This window comes from Leptosomus discolor, unplaced genomic scaffold, assembly GCF_034619465.1.
Source record: "Leptosomus discolor isolate bLepDis1 unplaced genomic scaffold, bLepDis1.hap2 HAP2_SCAFFOLD_180, whole genome shotgun sequence".
NCBI lineage: Eukaryota > Metazoa > Chordata > Aves > Leptosomiformes > Leptosomidae > Leptosomus > Leptosomus discolor.
The window spans coordinates 70,794-89,688 of NW_028237918.1; the positions used below are offsets into that span (position 1 = coordinate 70,794).

General features: G+C 61.8%; 1 protein-coding gene across 1 annotated transcript; it reads right to left on the reverse strand.

Annotated features, from left to right (window-relative positions):
- Positions 1 to 3,324: 3,324 nt before the first annotated feature.
- POLA2 (DNA polymerase alpha 2, accessory subunit) lies at positions 3,325 to 17,645 on the reverse strand. Its single transcript, XM_086481437.1, is given in 20 exon segments — positions 3,325 to 3,474; positions 4,342 to 4,468; positions 4,809 to 4,868; positions 5,156 to 5,262; positions 9,290 to 9,398; positions 11,063 to 11,136; positions 11,392 to 11,430; positions 11,983 to 12,101; positions 13,753 to 13,798; positions 13,889 to 13,951; positions 14,042 to 14,197; positions 14,318 to 14,406; positions 15,316 to 15,502; positions 15,504 to 15,510; positions 15,614 to 15,666; positions 15,668 to 15,721; positions 15,839 to 15,893; positions 16,161 to 16,246; positions 16,366 to 16,493; positions 17,501 to 17,645. Coding segments are annotated over 20 exon segments (1,854 nt in total).
- Between the last annotated feature and the right edge of the window lie 1,250 nt (positions 17,646 to 18,895).

Consider the following 18,895-nt stretch of genomic DNA (forward strand, 5'->3'; position numbering starts at 1 on the left):
TTTTGAGCCCTTTTGTGCCTTTTACCAGCGCCCAGAGCAAATCCTCACCTCAAAATCTGCCCCGGAAAGAGGTTTTGCCCTCGCACCCCCCAGGGAGAGAGGCAAACGCGGCCCCTTTTCCCACGGTCCCGGCGCGGGGGCGCGGAAAAGGGGAGCAGCGACCCTTCGGGACGGGGCTTACGGGGTTTTTAGGGAACAGGGATGTTTCAGGGCGACGCCAAGAGCCTTTGGCGGAGGCGCGGGGCCGGCAGCCGTCGGCGGGGAAGGGTTCACCCGCGCTCACCCCGGTGATCGCCAGAACGGCTGAAACGAGGGAATTCGTTTCTCTCCGCAGGGGTCGCGGCGCCGGCACCGTCCTACCTCAAGCACCCGGCGCCGAATCCGGACGAGGGGAGCGCACCGGGTCGGCAGGAGCCGCCGGCGACGTCTCCGCGCCGAGGGACACCGTGGGAAGGTGCGTTGGGGGGCGCTTGTCCCCTCCCGACAGGGTGGGTTTTGGTGTCCGTGTCCCCCCCCCCGCCCAGCACCAGATTTTCACCGATAAGGAAAATCCAAAGGGGAAAGTTGGAGGATGAGGAAATGCCGGCGCACGGTGGCGGCCTCAACCGCAGCCGAACGCCTCCCGTGCCTCAGTTTCCCCTGGCTGCGCCACACCCCCTGCCACAAGGGTGACAAACTGAAGCCGAGAAGGGGGTGTGTGTGAGGGGGGGGGGGTGTGGAGTGTGGTTTTTTTTTTAAAAAAAAAGCCTTAAAACCAGGAAAACCCAAGTCATTCGGGCGGCTCCTCCCGGCCGAGCCCCACCCGAGTTGCCGGGGGAGCGCCGGGAATCCCCGGGTGGGGATCGTGGCGTTCGGGGGTGGGATGAGGGCGCCGGTCGCTCCTCTCTCCCCGCGGCGGGGTCGGAGTTCGCGCCAGCTCTCCGGGGAACTCCTCGAAATAGGAATTTTGTTAAAAACAAACAAAACAAATAATCCGTGAATCCCTGAAAAATCCTCCCTGGGAAAAAAAAAAAAAAAAAAAAAAAATCTCCCGGCGCAGGATCCGGCCCCCTCCCCGCCGGCTATTTCGGGGATCTGGTGGCTAATTTAAGCCGGGGGCAACCGGCGACCTCGCAGCTGGGGGCTAAAATTAAGAGGAGAACCAGGGAGGGGGCGCGAAGGGGGGGAGCGGGATGGGGAGATCCGGCCTTTTCGGCTTGGAAAAAAAGGATGGAATCCCCCCCACCCCCCACCCCCCTTTCCATTGGGGATGTGACAGGGACACAAAACCGGCCTGAATTACATGAAAAAGAATCACCGCCCTCCCCCCCCCAACCCCGCATCCCGCTGGGATTCACGCGCCGGTGCCGTGAGGTGCCGCGAAGAGGCCGAATCCCCCCGTGGCTCCCCCATGTCATCCCCCCCCCCCCCCCAACCCTATGGCGACGCCCGATGATGCCGACCCCGGTGCCGGGGAATCTCTCACCGGAAAATCCAAACCGAGGTGGCGGCCGATCCTCCCCGCGTCTTCCTCCCGCTCTGGCGGTTGAGCCGGAGCCAACGGCGGCCGTTCCCTTCCTCCCAACGCCGGAGCGTCGGCGCGGCCGGCTCCGAGCCAACGTTGCAGGCCCCACCCCGGCACGGGGCCTCGCTTCCCCCTCTCCTGGGGGGGGGGGGCTCCGGGTTGGAGAGGGGGGTTTAACTCCCTTTTCCCAAAAGACGGAGCGACGGCGGGTCGCCGCTCACCGGGATGAAGAGCCGGATTGGCGTCGCCTTTCGCCGGCGTGCCTCGGTTTCCCCGCGGGGAACGACGCGGTGACGCAGCTCTGGGTTAGGAAACAAAACAACAAAAAAAAAAAGAAGAACGTCAAATCCTTGGGGAAATAACAATAAAGCTGGAAAAATTCCTGCGGGGCCCAGAAGGAAGCGGGGGATTCCCTACGGAGCGGCACAGACACCCCCCCGCCCCCAAATCCTTCGGAGCTGCCGCTCGTTTAAATCCCAAATTAGCCTCGTCCTTAAGGATCATCTAATTAAGAGGCAAATGAGATGCCGGGTGCTTCGGGTCTGAGGGGTTTGAATCGAATCCCGCCAAGTTCCGCCCCCCCCCCCCCCCCCTTTGCGTTTTAACCAAAACCGACATTTTTAATGAGGGAAACTGAGGCTGGACGAGGAGCGTCGGAGCTGCAAACAGGGAGAAAACGGGGGTTTGTTCCCCTCCTTCTGCAGCAGGCGAGAAAAAAAGCTGGAAAGTGGAAAAAAAGCAGGAAAAAAAAAACGCTCTTTTACACATTCTGAAAAAAAAAAAGGTGTTTTATTTGGGGTGAGAAGCGCTAAAAACCAGCAAAAGCTCAGAGGAGGAACCAAGCCCGAGGCGACGCGGCTGGAGAAGATCGCGACGCTGCTTTGCGCTGAGATTCGGGGAGAAAACAGACGTTTTCTGGCAAATCCTGCCCAGCTGGATTTACACACAAAACCCGCGAGGGCGCCTCCCTCCCCCGGACCCCGTTTTCCCCTGGTTTTCCCCCAAATACGCCCCCAACGGATTTAAAGGGCGAGCGATAAAGACGCCGCCTCTCGAGGGAGGCCGTAATAAGGCCGGGCAGGTAATTAAGCAGAAAATTAACGAAGGGAGACGCGCGGCGGCTCAGCGCCGACCGACGGGGTTGTCTCCCGGCCTCCCGGCGCGGCGGGGAGTTACCAAACCCCTTCCCCTCCCTCCGCATCAGATTTACCGTTTTTCCAGCCAAAAAAGCTTTTCTTTCCTCCCCGGGAGAGCCGGAGCCGAGCGGAGAGGGAGGGGGTTAATTCATTTGCATCTTCCTCGCCACAAATTTGAGGCAAAAAGCCAGGGAAAACGTTTCAATCCCAAAGCCGACGTTGGTTCGTCGCCTGCGGCCGAGCCAGGAGCTGCGGCAACGCAGCGGCGCAGCCCCCCCCCGGTAAATTAATTGCTTTCTGACTAATTAAGCTCAGAGTCCCATCACGAGGAAGCTCGGCCCAAGCGATGTCACGCAGGAGGTGACTCCGGGACGCCGGATCCCTGGCGGCGGCGGATTGTGGCCCCACCGCGCGCCACGACTCCCCCTTCCCGCGGGTGAATCCGGCCGGATCTTCGTTCGCCCAACGAGAACGACACCGGGAGCCCGCGGCGCCCGTCGGCAGCGCCCCGGCACGCGCCGAACGGGGGGCGGGCGACGGCAGCGCCAGGCGCAACGACAGACACGAAGCGGTTTGGGGTGGTGGGTTTTTTTTTTTTTTTATTTAACCAAAAAAGTGTATTTTCAACGGCGATCCGTTTCCGGGAAGAACCGCGGGAGGAAACTGAGTCTCTGCCCCGGCGCGTCAGATCTTCACGACGTGAGCGGCCACGCACGGGCTCCGCCGCGCGCCCGCCGCCGCCGCCTCCCGCTGCAGGTACAGGCGGCCGTAGGTGCCCCCGACCCGGCCCTTCGTCAGCCGCCCGGGGTTGATGCAGACGCAGCCCAGCACGTCCTGCGGGAACACCGGAGCGACGGAGTTGGATCCGGACGCTGACAGCGACGGGGGTGCCGACAGACAGCCCGGCGATAGCCGGTAGCCCACGGGGGTGCCGACAGGCACCGGCTACAGCCGGCAGCCCACGTGGGTGCTGACAACTGATGCGGGTGCCAACAGCCGTGGGCGACAGCCGGCAGCCCACGCGGGTGCCAACAGCCGGCCCGGCTACAGCCGACAGCCCACACGGGTGCCAACAGCCAGCCCGGCTACAGCCGACAGCCCACGCAGGCACCAACAGCCGGCCCGGCTACAGCCGACAGCTCACACGGGTGCCAACAGCCGGCCCGGCTACAGCCGACAGCCCACACGGGTGCCAACAGCCGGCCCGGCTACAGCCAACAGCCCACGCAGGCACCAACAGCCGGCCCGGCTACAGCCGACAGCCCACACGGGTGCCAACAGCCGGCCCGGCTACAGCCGACAGCCCACACGGGTGCCAACAGCCGGCCCGGCTACAGCCGACAGCCCACGCAGGCACCAACAGCCGGCCTGGCTACAGCCGACAGCCCACACGGGTGCCAACAGCCGGCCCGGCTACAGCCGACAGCCCACACAGGCACCAACAGCCGGCCTGGCTACAGCCGACAACCAACGCAAGTGCCGCCGACAGCCATGGGTGACAGCCAAGCCCACGCGGGTGCCGACAGCCGGCCTGGCTACAGCCACCACTGCCACCCGCCAGCTACAGTCGCTGCCGCGCGCGAGGCCGTGCTTTATTCGCGCTGTAAAACCAGGTTTGGCTCAAATGTGCCCAAACCCCATTTTTTTTAGGGGGGGGGGGGGGGGGAGGGATACCTCAGGAGGTGGCGCGCACCGACCGACCTTAACGAAGTACCGCAGCTCCGAGGGGGTGACGAGGACGTCGGGCGTGACGGGGAGCGCGGCGTAGGCGTCGAAGCTCTCGTAGTCGACGTTCAGCTCCTCCGAGGGGGGGTACAGCGGGTAGTAACTGCCGGCGGGGGGAGAGGTTACCGCAGCCGGCGACAACCGCCCGTCGCGACAAGCCTCGGACACAACCGGCAGATCGTTTTGGGGTAGAAAGAGTTATTTCTGCTTCTTTTGGCTGTTCCCAAGGCGGCTGCTGCCAGCACACCGGGCTGGAGGACTCACAGCGCTAAAACCCTCCGAGTCCTGTTTGTAAAGGGTTGTCGAACCCAAAAAGGAGGGTTTTTAGGTTAAAAAAAATTACGTTAAAGCGGAAGACAGCGAGAACAGTCCAGGATTTCCCTCATTTGGCCCCAAAAATCCCCTTTTTGGGTTCGACTGAGGGTTTGTCCTACGCCCCTCACCTCCTCTGCGTCAGGATGTGCTTGAGGATCCGCGTGAACCTGTCCGAGATCCCCGAGGAGCTGCGGGAGGAAGCGAGCTGTGAAACGGGCACGGAAAGGGAGGAAAAGGGGAAAAACCTCGCGGGCTGTGCCGACGAATTCGGCACGCGGCCTAACGAACCACCCTGCCGCCACGCTGCCAGGCACCGGGAGAGAAACGAGCCGTCCGAGGAGCCAACCGAGGGGCAGAACCCCCCCGGGATGAGGCTTCCTGCCGAAATGCCGCCGGTTTGGGGCCAGATCCGGCCGCTGGCGGGAGGTCCCGGCTCTGACGCGACCCCGAATCCCGGTTTCCCGCCGGCGCCCACCTGCTGATCTCCTCGGCGCCCATGTGGAAGAGCAGGTCGGTGGAGGTCAGGCCGAACACGACGCCGTCGACGTCCAGGGTGCAGGGGTCCGACACGAAGTGCACGCGCTGCCGGGGGGAGAGAGGGTGACGCCGGGCCGGGCCGCGGCTTTGCCGACTGCGCCAGCGCCAAACGGAGCCTAAAACACCCCCCCGAGGTGCCCCGAAACGCCCCTGACACGCTCAGCTTTCCTTAAATGCCCCCAAACCCGCCCCAAAATGCTGCAGTCGCGCTGAGATTTCCTCAAATACCCTAAAATCTGCCAAAACCTGCCCTAAAACACCACAATCGTGCTGAGCTTTCCTTAAACACCCCTAAACCAGTCCTAAAACGCCCCAACCCAGCCCAAAATGCCCCAAACCTGGCCCCAAAACACTGCAGTTGCACAGGGCTTTCTTCAAACGCCCCAAACCTGCCCCAAAACGCCCCAAACCTGCCCCAAAACGCCCCAAACCTGCCCCAAAACGCCCCAAACCTGCCCCAAAACGCCCCAAACCTGCCCCAAAACGCCCCAAACCTGCCCCAAAACGCCCCAAACCTGCCCCAAAACACCACAATCATGCTGAGCTTTCCTTAAACACCCCTAAACCAGTCCTAAAACGCCCCAACCCAGCCCAAAATGCCCCAAACCCAGCCCCAAAATGCCCCAAACCCGGGCCTCAAAACACTACAGTTGCACTGGGCTTTCTTCAAATACCCCAAACCTGCCCTAATCACCCCAAACCTGCCCCAAAACACCACAATCGCGCTGAGCTTTCCTTAAATGCCACCAAACCAGTCCTGAAACACCCCAAAACCCCCCAAACCTGCCCCAAAATGCGGCAGTTGCACTGGGCCTTCGTCAAATACCCCAAACCTGCCCTAAACCACCACAATCGTGCTGAGCTTTCCTTAAAATGCCCCAAACCTGCCCTAAACTGCCCCAAACCTGCCCTAAACCGCCCCAAACCTGCCCTAAACCGCCACAATTATGCTGAGCTTTCCTTAAACACCCCCAAACCCGGCCCAAAACACCCCAAACCCGGCCCAAAACACCCCCAGCCTGGCCCAAAACACCCCCAGCCTGGCCCAAAACGCCCCAAACCCGGCCCCAAAACGCTGCAGTTGCACAGGGCTTTCTTCAAATACCCCAAACCTGCCCTAAAACGCCCCAAACCTGCCCTAAAACGCCCCAAACCTGCCCTAAAACGCCCCAAACCTGCCCTAAAACGCCCCAAACCTGCCCTAAAACGCCCCAAACCTGCCCTAAAACACCACAATCATGCTGAGCTTTCCTTAAACACCCCTAAACCAGTCCTAAAATGCCCCAACCCGGCCCCAAAATGCCCCAAACCCGGCCCCAAAACACTGCAGTTGCACTGGGCCTTCGTCAAATACCCCAAACCTGCCCAAAACGCCCCAAACCTGCCCTAAAATGCCCCAAACCTGCCCTAAAACACCACAATCGTGCTGAGCTTTCCTTAAACACCCCTAAACCAGTCCTAAAACGCCCAAACCCGGCCCAAAATGCCCCAAACCGGCCCCAAAATGCCCCAAACCCAGCCTCAAAACACTGCAGTTGCACAGGGCTTTCTTCAAATACCCCAAACCTGCCCCAAAACGCCCCAAACCTGCCCAAAACGCCCCAAACCTGCCCCAAAACGCCCCAAACCTGCCCTAAAACGCCCCAAACCTGCCCTAAAACACCACAATCATGCTGAGCTTTCCTTAAACACCCCTAAACCAGTCCTAAAATGCCCCAACCCGGCCCCAAAATGCCCCAAACCCGGCCCCAAAACACTGCAGTTGCACTGGGCCTTCGTCAAATACCCCAAACCTGCCCCAAAACGCCCCAAACCTGCCCTAAAATGCCCCAAACCTGCCCTAAAACACCACAATCGTGCTGAGCTTTCCTTAAACACCCCTAAACCAGTCCTAAAACGCCCCAAACCCGGCCCAAAATGCCCCAAACCCGGCCCCAAAATGCCCCAAACCCAGCCTCAAAACACTGCAGTTGCACAGGGCTTTCTTCAAATACCCCAAACCTGCCCTAAAACGCCCCAAACCTGCCCCAAAACGCCCCAAACCTGCCCCAAAACGCCCCAAACCTGCCCCAAAACGCCCCAAACCTGCCCCAAAACGCCCCAAACCTGCCCTAAAACGCCCCAAACCTGCCCTAAAACACCACAATCGTGCTGAGCTTTCCTTAAACACCCCTAAACCAGCCCAAAATGCCCCAACCCAGCCCAAAATGCCCCAAACCCGGCCCCAAAACGCCCCAAACCCGGCCTCAAAACACTGCAGTTGCACAGGGCTTTCTTCAAATACCCCAAACCTGCCCCAAAACGCCCCAAACCTGCCCTAAACCGCCCCAAACCTGCCCTAAACCGCCCCAAACCTGCCCTAAACCGCCACAATTATGCTGAGCTTTCCTTAAACACCCCCAAACCCGGCCCAAAACACCCCAAACCCGGCCCAAAACACCCCAAACCCGGCCCAAAACACCCCCAGCCTGGCCCAAAACGCCCCAAACCCGGCCCCAAAACGCTGCAGTTGCACAGGGCTTTCTTCAAATACCCCAAACCTGCCCTAAAACGCCCCAAACCTGCCCCAAAACGCCCCAAACCTGCCCTAAAACACCACAATCGCGCTGAGCTTTCCTTAAACACCCCTAAACCAGTCCTAAAACCCCCCAACCCAGCCCAAAATGCCCCAAACCTGGCCCCAAAATGCCCCAAACCCGGGCCTCAAAACACTGCAGTTGCACAGGGCTTTCTTCAAATGCCCCAAACCTGCCCCAAAACGCCCCAAACCTGCCCCAAAACGCCCCAAACCTGCCCCAAAACGCCCAAACCTGCCCCAAAACGCCCCAAACCTGCCCCAAAACGCCCCAAACCTGCCCCAAAACGCCCCAAACCTGCCCCAAAACGCCCCAAACCTGCCCCAAAACGCCCCCAAACCTGCCCCAAAACGCCCCAAACCTGCCCCAAAACGCCCCAAACCTGCCCAAAACGCCCCAAACCTGCCCCAAAACTGCCCCAAAACGCCCCAAACCTGCCCCAAAACGCCCCAAACCTGCCCCAAAACGCCCCAAACCTGCCCCAAAACGCCCCAAACCTGCCCCAAAACGCCCCAATTATGCTGAGCTTTTCTTAAACACCCCCAAACCCGGCCCAAAACGCCCCCAGCCTGGCCCAAAACGCCCCAAACCCGGCCCCAAAATGCCCCAAACCCGGGCCTCAAAACACTGCAGTTGCACAGGGCTTTCTTCAAATGCCCCAAACCTGCCCCAAAACGCCCCAAACCTGCCCCAAAACGCCCCAAACCTGCCCCAAAACGCCCCAAACCTGCCCCAAAACGCCCCAAACGTGCCCCAAAACGCCCCAAACCTGCCCCAAAACGCCCCAAACCTGCCCCAAAACGCCCCAAACCTGCCCCAAAACGCCCCCAAACCTGCCCCAAAACGCCCCAAACCTGCCCCAAAACGCCCCAAACCTGCCCCAAAACGCCCCAAACCTGCCCCAAAACGCCCCAAACCTGCCCCAAAACGCCCCAAACCTGCCCCAAAACGCCCCAATCGCACTGAGCTTTCCTTAAACGCCCCCAAAACTGCTGCAGCCACCCTGGACCTTCTACCAGGAGCATCAGAAGCTGCTCCGTAGGGAGAAAAAAAAAAAGAAAAGAGTTAAATTAATGAATTTTAACCCCAAAAAGGGCTGCGAGAGGCACAGGATCGCGGCGAGAGCCCTGCACAGCGCCGGCTCGACCGCCGCGGGCTCCCTGGCGCCGGCACCATCTCCCTGCGTTCATTTAATTCCCCGCTTGCTCATTAAGCCGTGACCTAACGAGCGAGGCGCGGGGACCGCCGGATTCCCGCTCCCAGATCCCTTTTCCCTCAGGAAGTCACAGCTGCGCCGGTATCTGCTCCCAAAGGGGAGGTTTTTGGCAAAAAAAAATCGTTGCCGGATGGACAAAACTGCCGGAAAACGCAAGGGGGGGATTTCACCTCCCCCTCGGCAACTGGTCTTTGCGAGGACGGGAGGGGTTTTCCTGGGAATCCAGCGGGATTTGGCTGCTTTGGGGGGAAAAAAAAAGCGGAATCGCGGGGCTCGTTACCGGCTTGTCGTCCTTCGGCAGCTCGGGGTAGAGGAACGGCGGCTGTGGGTAGACGTAGTCGTGGTGGACGTCCCGCAGCGAGGGGACGAAGACGAGGTGGGAGCCGGCGCTGGAGGGAAAGGGAGGGAAAAACGGGCGATGAGGGGATGAAGACGAGGGGAGAGATGGCACTGGAGAGAAAAATGAGGGAAAAAACGGGCGATGAGGGGATGAAGACAAGGGGAGTGACAGCACTGGAGGGAAAATGAGGGAAAAACAGGCAATTAGGGGATGAAGATGAGGAGAGAGCCGGTGATGGATAGAAAATGAGGGAAAAAAATGGGCAATGAGGGGATGAAGATGAGGGGAGAGATGGCACTGGAGAGAAAAATGAGGGAAAAACCGAGTGATTAGGGGATGAAGACGAGGGGAGAGCTGGCACAGGAGGGAAAATGAAGGAAAAAGGGGCGATGAGGGGAGGAAGACGAGGGGAGAGACGGCACTGGAGAGAAAAATGAGGGAAAAAATGGACGATGAGGGGATGAAGACAAGGTGAGAGACAGCACTGGAGGGAAAATGAGGGAAAAAACAGGCAATTAGGGGATGAAGATGAGGAGAGAGCCGGTGATGGATGGAAAATGAGGGAAAAAACGAGTGATTAGGGGATGAAAATGAGGGGAAAAACGGGCAATGAGGGGATGAAGACGAGGGGAGAGATAGTGATGGAGGGAAAAGGAGGGAAAAACGGGCGATGAGGGGAGGAAGATGAGGGGGAGAGACAGTGATGGAGGGAAAAGGAGGGAAAAACGGGCGACGAGGGGATGAAGACGAGGGGAGAGCCAGCGCCATCAGAAAAAAAAAGGCGGGAAAACCCAGGTGGAGCCACAGCACATTCCACCACCCAGAAACAGCCCTTCCCGCAGAAACGACAGCCGGGCGCCCTCAAAACCAGTCCGTTTTGGCAGCGAGGGGACCCGAAACCTGCTGAAATCCCCTCAAAACGCGCCTCGCCCTGCCCCAAGGTGACGTCTTCCCCGGGGAATCGCAGCCCCCGGAGGGGGGTGACAAAGAATGGGGCCGCGGTCGCAGCGTCCCCCCGCCTCGCGCAGGGCCCTCGCCCAGCCAGGAAAGCCTAAAAAAGCAGCTTAAACCCCGCGTTTTTTAGTGAATTTAAACAACAGCCGCCAGCGAAAGGGTCTGGACGAAAGAGGGGGAGGCCGGGGCGGGCGCGGGGGATGCTGGAGGGGGGCGCCGCGGTTCGGGGCGCCCCCCACCCCTCGAGGCGTCGGGCAGGGCTGTTGACAGCGAGAGGGACGAGGGCGGCGCGGCCCCGTCCCTGCCGGCGTCTGGCAGCGCCCGGCAGGAATTAAAAAAAAAACCCACAAAACCACAAAAAACCCCACAAAAACCCTCACAAAACCCCCTCGCTTGTTCTTTGTCCGTGCCGCCGGGAAGGGCGAAGCGCCGTCAGCCGGCCCCGGGACGACAAGGGGGCAGGGGGAGGGTGGGGGTGGAAAAGCGCCGCCAACCGCTGCCGGTTCCTCCCCTCCTCGGGGTTATTTTGGGGGGAAAAGCCGGGATTCAGCTGTGAGCCCAGCTGGCAGCGGGCAGACCCGAGGCGAAGCCGTTTCGGAGCCCGTGACGAGGATTTCGACCCCGATCGGACACTTTCCTCCCCTCCGCCGCCGGTTTCCCTCGCGGGAATCAGCGGAAACTCCCCATCCGGAGCCCGTTTGGTGCAGAAAGAGGAGATTTTGGGCAAAAACTACCTGTGGAAGCCGTCGCCGTCCCTACCTTCTCGTCCCTTCGATTATCATCCTCAGGCAGAGCTTGAAGACCTCAGCGAAGGACCCCAGGAGCTGGCAGTTCTAGGAATTGAGGAGAAACGACGGGATTTGCACAATTCCCCCTGGTTTTGGGGTGCGCAGGGAGGACGCCGGGACACCCCCACCACCTTCCCCAGCTTCTGGAGTCCGGCACCACGGATCAATCCGCCCAAAACCCACGCGGAGGAAGGCGCTTGGGGGGGGGGAATCAGCCCCTGCGCCGCCCCGCTCGCACGCTGTGGGTCTGATGGAGGTTTTGGGGTGCCCCCCCACCCCCCCCCCCAGGGCGCCCCTCACCTCCACTTGCTCGTGCTTGGCATCCAGGAACGGCCCAAACTGCGAAGAAATGGTGAAAGATCAGAGAAATCCACAGGCGGGGACGGCCCCGTGCACGCTGCCAGCCCCGTGAGGTGGGTTAAGTGCCTTAAACCGCTCAGAAAAAGGTACTTTTTAATTATTTAAGAATATATTCAATATTTTAGTTGCACGTACGTACACGTACGTTCGATAGCGATTAAAAACACCGTTAACGAAGCTCAAGTTTTACCCTGCAACCCCAAAGCTGAGCCCAAAAGCGGGGGGAACTGAGAAAACCCACGGGTCCTTCCCAAGCTTTGGCTGCCGGGGCGCTCAGAAAATAGGTGTTTTCCGTCACTTTAGGGCAAAAAAAAACAGGTGTTTTTGCCACTTTAGGTGAAAAACGGGTGTTTTGGGATGACGCCTGAGCCGCCTCCCTCCTCAGCGCTGGTTGTTTTCTGCCAATTTTCAAGGTTTCGAAGCCTCAAGATGTTTTCGCGGGGTGAGCTCTCGTCTTGGGATACATAATCAGCTTTAATTAAGGTAACGAATCGATTCCCGTAACGGAGGGGGGGGTCCCCCGCCCCTCACCAGGACGCAGACGTCGGGGCGGTCGCGGGCGATCACCTCGAGGAGGTCGGTGAGGGGGTCGTAGGCGAGGCTGTCGGAGGGGGTGTAGGGGCCGCAGGCCACCAGCACCATCCGCTGCTCTGCGGGGGGACAAGGGGGTGTTGGGGGGAGAAAAGGGGGGTTGGGGGAGGGCAAAAAAAGGGCGGGAATTGGGGGCAAAAAAAAAAAAAAGGGGGGCGTAGGGGTGGGGAAAACGGGGGACGTGGGGGTGAAAAGGGGGGGCGTGGGGGTGGGGAAAATGGGGGCAAGAAAAAGGGGGGGATGTGGGGGTGAAAAAGGGGGGGATGTGGGGGTGAAAAAGGGGGGGATGTGGGGGTGAAAAAGGGGGGGGATGTGGGGGTGAAAAAAGGGGGGGGATGTGGGGGTGAAAAAGGGGGGGGATGTGGGGGTGAAAAGGGGGGGGATGTGGGGGTGAAAAAGGGGGGGGATGTGGGGGTGAAAAAGGGGGGTTGGAGAGGAAAAACAGGGGTTAGGGGGCAAAAAAAGGGCAGGAATTTGGGGAAAAAAAAGGGGGGGCGTAGGGGTGGGGAAAATGGGGGACGTGGGGGTGAAAAGGGGGGGCGTGGGGGTGGGGAAAATGGGGGACGTGGGGGTGAAAAGGGGGGGCGTGGGGGTGGGGAAAATGGGGGCAAGAAAAAGGGGGGGATGTGGGGGTGAAAAAGGGGGGGATGTGGGGGTGAAAAAGGGGGGATGTGGGGGTGAAAAAGGGGGGGATGTGGGGGTGAAAAAGGGGGGGGATGTGGGGGTGAAAAAGGGGGGGGATGTGAGGGTGAAAAAGGGGGGGATGTAGGGGTGAAAAAGGGGGGTTGGAGAGGAAAAACAGGGGTTAGGGGCAAAAAAAGGGCAGGAATTTGGGGAAAAAAAAGGGGGGGGTAGGGGTGGGGAAAATGGGGGACGTGGGGGTGGGGAAAATGGGAGCAAGAAAAAGGAGGGGATGGGGGGGCAAACAAGGGGGGGACGTGGGGCAAACAAGGGGGGGACGTGGGGCAAACAAGGGGGGGGACGTGGGGCAAACAAGGGGGGGACGTGGGGCAAACAAGGGGGGGGACGTGGGGCAAACAAGGGGGGGGACGTGGGGCAAAAAAGGGGGGGGACGTGGGGCAAAAAAGGGGGGGGACGTGGGGCAAAAAAGGGGGGGGACGTGGGGCAAAAAAGGGGGGGGACGTGGGGGCAAAAAAGGGGGGATGTGGGGCAAAAAAGGGGGGTTGGAGAGGAAAAACAGGAGTGGGGGGGCAAAAAAAGGGCAGGAATTGGGGGCAAAAAAGAGAGGGGTGCAGGGGTGGGGAAAATGGGGTAATTTGGGGCAAAAAAAGGGGGGGTGGGGGCAATAAAAGCAGGGGGAATTTAGGGCAAAAAAGGGGGGGTTCGGGGCAAAACAGGGGGGGTTTGGGGCAAAACAGGGGGGGGCTCGGGGCAAAACAGGGGGGGGGCTCGGGGCAAAACAGGGGGGGGCTCGGGGCAAAACAAGGGGGGGTTCGGGGCAAAACAAGGGGGGGTTCGGGGCAAAACAGGGGGGGGTTCGGGGCAAAACAGGGGGGGGTTCGGGGCAAAACAAGGGGGGGTTCGGGGCAAAACAAGGGGGGGTTCGGGGCAAAACAAGGGGGGGTTCGGGGCAAAACAAGGGGGGGTTCGGGGCAAAACAGCAGGTTTTTGGAACCCCCCCAGGCCCTCTCCCCGGTCCGGCGGGAGGTTCGGCGCGTCCCGGCTCCCACCCTCCGCGTCGGGGCTCACCTGGGGCCGGCTCCGGCGGCGGCGCGTGGAAAGGCAGGGGCACCCCCTGCGGAGAGACCATCGGCTGCCTCCAAATCCTCCTTTTTTCCCCCCAAAACCAGCCCCCGAACCCCGCCGGCGGGCGCCGCGCCGTCACCTCGTAGAGCTTGGAGACCACCATCCTCCTGCCGGTGCTGTTGGTGCCCTCCAGCGCCACGACCTGCAGGTGGGGGCGAAACGGGCTCGAAACGGGGGGGGGGGGTGGGGGTGCTGCCCCTCCCCCACCCCCCCCACTCCCCAAAATCACCACCTGGCCGGGAAAAAGGGAATATTCCTTCAGCTCCGAGAGGTCGAGGGGGACTTGCCCGCCCGAGGAGTGCTCCCGGTCGCCCTCCAGCACCACCGACTTGGCGTTGAGCTTCCCGTTGCCGTCGCAGCCGATTTGGCCCAGCACCGTCACCGGCTCCTGCGGCAAAACCAAAGGTAAACCCAACCCCCAAACCCAGCCGGTTTTGCCCCAAAATGCCTCGAGATTCCCTCTCCTAAAGTCGAGGGACTCCGCAGAGGCGGGGGCGGGGGGTGTCACCTGCGCCGGGAGCGCCACCGAGGTGAAGTCCTCCAGGCCGTGGCGGCTCCTCAGCGCGTCGCCGAGCTCCTCGATCCGCCACGACAGCACTGGGGAGGGAGCGCGGGCGTTGGCTGCGCCCCCAAAAAACCTGGGGTTCCCCCCCAAAAAAATGGGGTTCCCTCTCCCAAAAAACCCCGGGCTCCCCCCCCCAAAAAAAAACTAGGGTTCCCCCCCCAAAAAAAACCCTGGGGTTCCCCCTAAAAAAAACTGGGGTTCCCTCCCCCAAAAAACCCCTGGGGTTCCCCCCAAAAAACCCCAGGCTCCCCCCCCAAAAAAACTAGGGTTCCCCCCCAAAAAAAACCCTGGGGTTCCCTCCCCCAAAAAAACCCTGGGGTTCCCCCCAAAAAAACCCCGGGGTTCTCCCCCCCCAAAAAAAGAGTTCCCTCCAAAAAAACAGGGTTCCCCCCCAAAAACCCTGGGGCTCCCCCCCCAAAAAACCCTGGGGCTCCCCCCCCAAAAAAAACAGGGTTTCCCCCCCCAAAAAAAACAGGGTTCCCCCCCAAAAACCCTGGGGTCCCCCCCCCAAAAACCCTGGGTTCCCCCCCCAAAAAACCCTGGGGTTCCCCCCCCCAAAAACACCTGGGGTTCCCCCCCCAAAACCTGGGGTTCACCCCCCCCAAAAACCTGGGGTTCACCCCCCCAAAAAAAAACCCTGGTGTTCCCCCCGCTAAAACCTAGGGTTCCCCCCCAAACCCCTGGGGTTCCCCCCCAAAACTCTGGGGTTCCCCCCCAAAAAAACTCTGGGGTCCCCCCCCAAAAAACTCTGGGGTGTCCCCCCCCCAAAAACTCTGGGGTCCCCCCCAAAAACCTGGGGTCCCCCCCAAAAAACTGGGGTTCCCCCCCAAAAAACTGGGGTTCCCCCCCCAAAAAACTGGGGTTCCCCCCCCAAAAGCGAGGCGAGAAGCGGGGACGTCACCTCCCCAAAACACCCCCCCCCGCCCCGCCCCCGGCGTCACCTTCGCGGACGTCGAGCGCTTTCTGGAACATAAATTTGTAGCTTTTGGTCAGATTTTCTTCCGGGCGACCGAAAAGTTTCGGGGTGCAACCGCGGCCGCCCCGACCGCTCCAGGAGGGCCCCTGGGGGGACCCGAACGAGGCCACCACCTCGCCCCGGCCGCTGCGCGACGTGTATTTTTGGGAGGGGGGTGGCGCTGCGGGGACGAAAAACAACACAACCCCCCCCAAAATGAGGCGGGGGAGGATGAGGAGGGCGGCGGCGGCACCGCGGGCGCCGGTGCGGGCGCCATGGTTTACCTCGGGGAGAAGCTGTTGGGGGAGAACAGCGCGTAGGGACTGCGGGAGGAGAGGGGCCCGCTTGCGCCGGGGGTTTTCCGGGGTGGAATCGCTGCGTTTTTGGGAACCCTGAGGGGGGGGAAAAAAAAAATAATAAATAAATACGGGGTTATTTGTTCTTTTCGGCACCGTTTTGAGGTAAAAAAAAGATGAATTTAGGGGTAAGTTTTGGGGTTTGGCGCGCGCCTTGGACGGCGTGGCGTAGGCGTCCAGCAGCTCGTCCTCGTCTTCCTCGTCGAGGCTGCCGGCTCGTTAAGGAGGCCCCAAACGCCCTATTTTGGGGGGACGACCCCTCCCCCCCAACCCCGCAGCCGTCGATCCCTCCCGTTCACCGGCGCTAACGAGGCCTCGTTAACGGGACGCGCCCCACGGGGGGACACCGCGACACCCCGGGGTTTAACTTTTGGGGGGGTTGGGGTTTGGTTTTTTCTTGAAGAACCCCGCTGACACCCCCCAAACAACCTCCCTGACACCCCCAAACCCCCCCCCCAAGACCCCCGCAGGATACAGCTGCTGGAGGGAGCGGACGTCGTGGAGGCCACCGTAGCGGTTGTCCCTCCGCCGGGGGACGCGGCTGCCCCGCTTGGCGAGGACCTGGAGGAGGAAGAAGAGGAGAGGGGTGAGTGTCCCCCCCTTCCCCACCTCTCCCCCCTCCCCCCGAGGATTTTGGGGTGCAGATATCCAGGGGATTTCCCCCACCACCACCCCCGCACCTCGTGCTCGAAGGCGTCGAGGCCGTCGGCGGAGAGCTGGGGGTCGAGGTCTTTGCTGGTGACGAAGGCCAGGAGCTCGTTGGCCAACGCCACCGGGCCCAGCCCGTGGGTCAGGCACAGCTCCACCACTGCGGGGAGGGAGGGGGTTAATGGAGTTGGGGACACCCCCCCCCCGCCCCCGCCCCCTCCAATGTACCCCAAAAGCCACCAGTGGGCCCCCCGTGACCACCCTCTGCACCTTCCTCCTCCTCGTCTCCTTGCTCTGGACCCTCAGAAAGCCCAGTTCCCCCTGCTCCCCCCCAAAACCTGGTGGCTCCCGAAGTCCTGACCCCCCAAACACCCCCCCCTCCCCGTGACCCCCAGACCACCCATCACCCCCCAAACACTCCCGTGACGCCCCTAAACCACCTCGAGCACCTCCTCTGACACCCCAAATTACCCAAAACCCCCAGAAACAAACCCCAGACCCCCCTCAAGCCAACCCAGACCCCCCCCAAACCCCTCTGCCAAGGCCCCAATACACCCCAAACCCCTCAAACCCCTTCACTGACACCCCAAACCCCTCAAACAACCTCCGTGACACCCGGAGACCCCCTAAACCCCCTCAAACAACCCCCCCAACACCCCCAGACCACCCCAATACTCCTTAAACAACCCTCCCAACACCCCCAGACCCCCTAATACCCCCTCAAACAACCTCCCTGACCCCCGCAGTCCCCACCACCAACGTATTGACACCCCCCAGACTCCCCAATACTCCCCCAAACAACCCCCCGACACCCCCAGACCCCCCCAAAACCCCTCAAATAACCCCCCTGACAACCACAGACCCCACAACCAACATACTGACACCCCTAGACCCCCCCAAAACCTCTGAGACAACCCCCTGACACCCCCAGACTCCACAACCAACTTACTGACACCCCCAGACCCCCCCCAATACCCCCTCAAACAACCTCCTTGACACCCCCGGACCCCCCCAAACCACCTCAAACAACCTCCCTAACACCCCCCAGACCCCACAAACAACCTCCTTGACCCCCCCCGACTCCCTCAGAACCCCCTCAAACCACACACCCCGCCCCCCCCCCGACGCCCCCAGCCCCCGCAGGCCGTTCCCCCCCGGTGCCCTCACGCCTGGCGGGCACGTCCTCCCCCTGGCAGCGCAGCTCGAAGAGCCCCAGCTCCCGCAGCACCGCCTCGGCCGACACCGCCTCGGCCGACACCGCCTCCGGCTCCGGCTCCGGCTCCGGCTCCAGCTGCGCCTCCGGCTCCGCCATCTCCGCGGCGAAAAGCCCGCGCGGGCGCGACACCGCCGCGCTTGACGGCAGCGGGGGGAGGGGGGACGACAGGCGTGGGCGGGGCCATGCCTTATAAGGAAATGGGCGCGGCAGCGCAGGTGGGAAAAGAGGCGGGGCTATGCAGATGGAAAGGTCAACAGCCCAACGGGCAGAGGGATGAGGGGAGAGGGGGCGTGGCCGGAGCACACCCACACCCACACACCCCCCCCCCCCGGGAGGGAGGAGGAAAAAGGCGGGAATTTTCCCGCCCTCACGGGTTTCCTCACGGCGCTGAGGCGAGGGGGGGGGGGGGAAGCGGCGCCTCACGGGCACCGACCCGGAGGGACCTGACCGAGCCCCGGAGGGACCGTCCTCGCCCCAGGGGGATCATCCCCGGTGGGAGGGAGACCGCCCCGATCCCCGACAGGATCCGCCCCGGTCCCGGACAGGATCCGCCCCGATCCCGGACAGGATCCGCCCCGGTCCCCGACAGGACCCGCCCCGGTCCCGGACAGGATCCGCCCCGGTCCCGGACAGGATCCGCCCCGATCCCCGACAGGATCCGCCTCGGTCCCGGACAGGATCCGCCCCGATCCCCGACAGGACCCGCCTCGGTCCCGGACAGGATCCGCCCCGGTCCCCGACAGGATCCGCCCCGGTCCCGGACAGGATCCGCCCCGGTCCCCGACAGGATCCGCCCCGGTCCCGGACAGGATCCGCCCCGGTCCCCGACAGGATCCGCCCCGATCCCCGACAGGATCCGCCCCGGTCCCGGACAGGATCCGCCCCGATCCCCGACAGGACCCGCCCCGGTCCCGGACAGGACTCGCCTCGCATCCCCCCCGCCTCCGCCCAGGAGCGCAGCCTGCCGCCAAGTAGGTTTTTATTCAGATCAACCCCCTCTCTAAACACACCCAACCCCCTCTGGAACCCCTAAACGTCCACTCGCTGGGGGGGGGGGTGTTTTTGGCACCCGAGCGGTAAAAGCGTCGTGCCGAGCACCGGCGCTTCTCCTCAGCACCCGGCGGGGCGAAGGGGGGCGGGTGGGATTCGCCCTGAGGCAAAGCTGGGAGCGGGAGGTGTGAGGGAAAAAAAAAAGCTTTGATTTTCAATAACTTGGGATTTTTTTTTCCTCCTTAATTTTAATTTATTCAATAAAAAACCCATCATTACGGCACCTGGTAGGCAGAAGATCCCTGACTGAGGCGCTGGGAAAGAGCGCAGAAGCGAGAGGCGATGGCGGCCGCGCC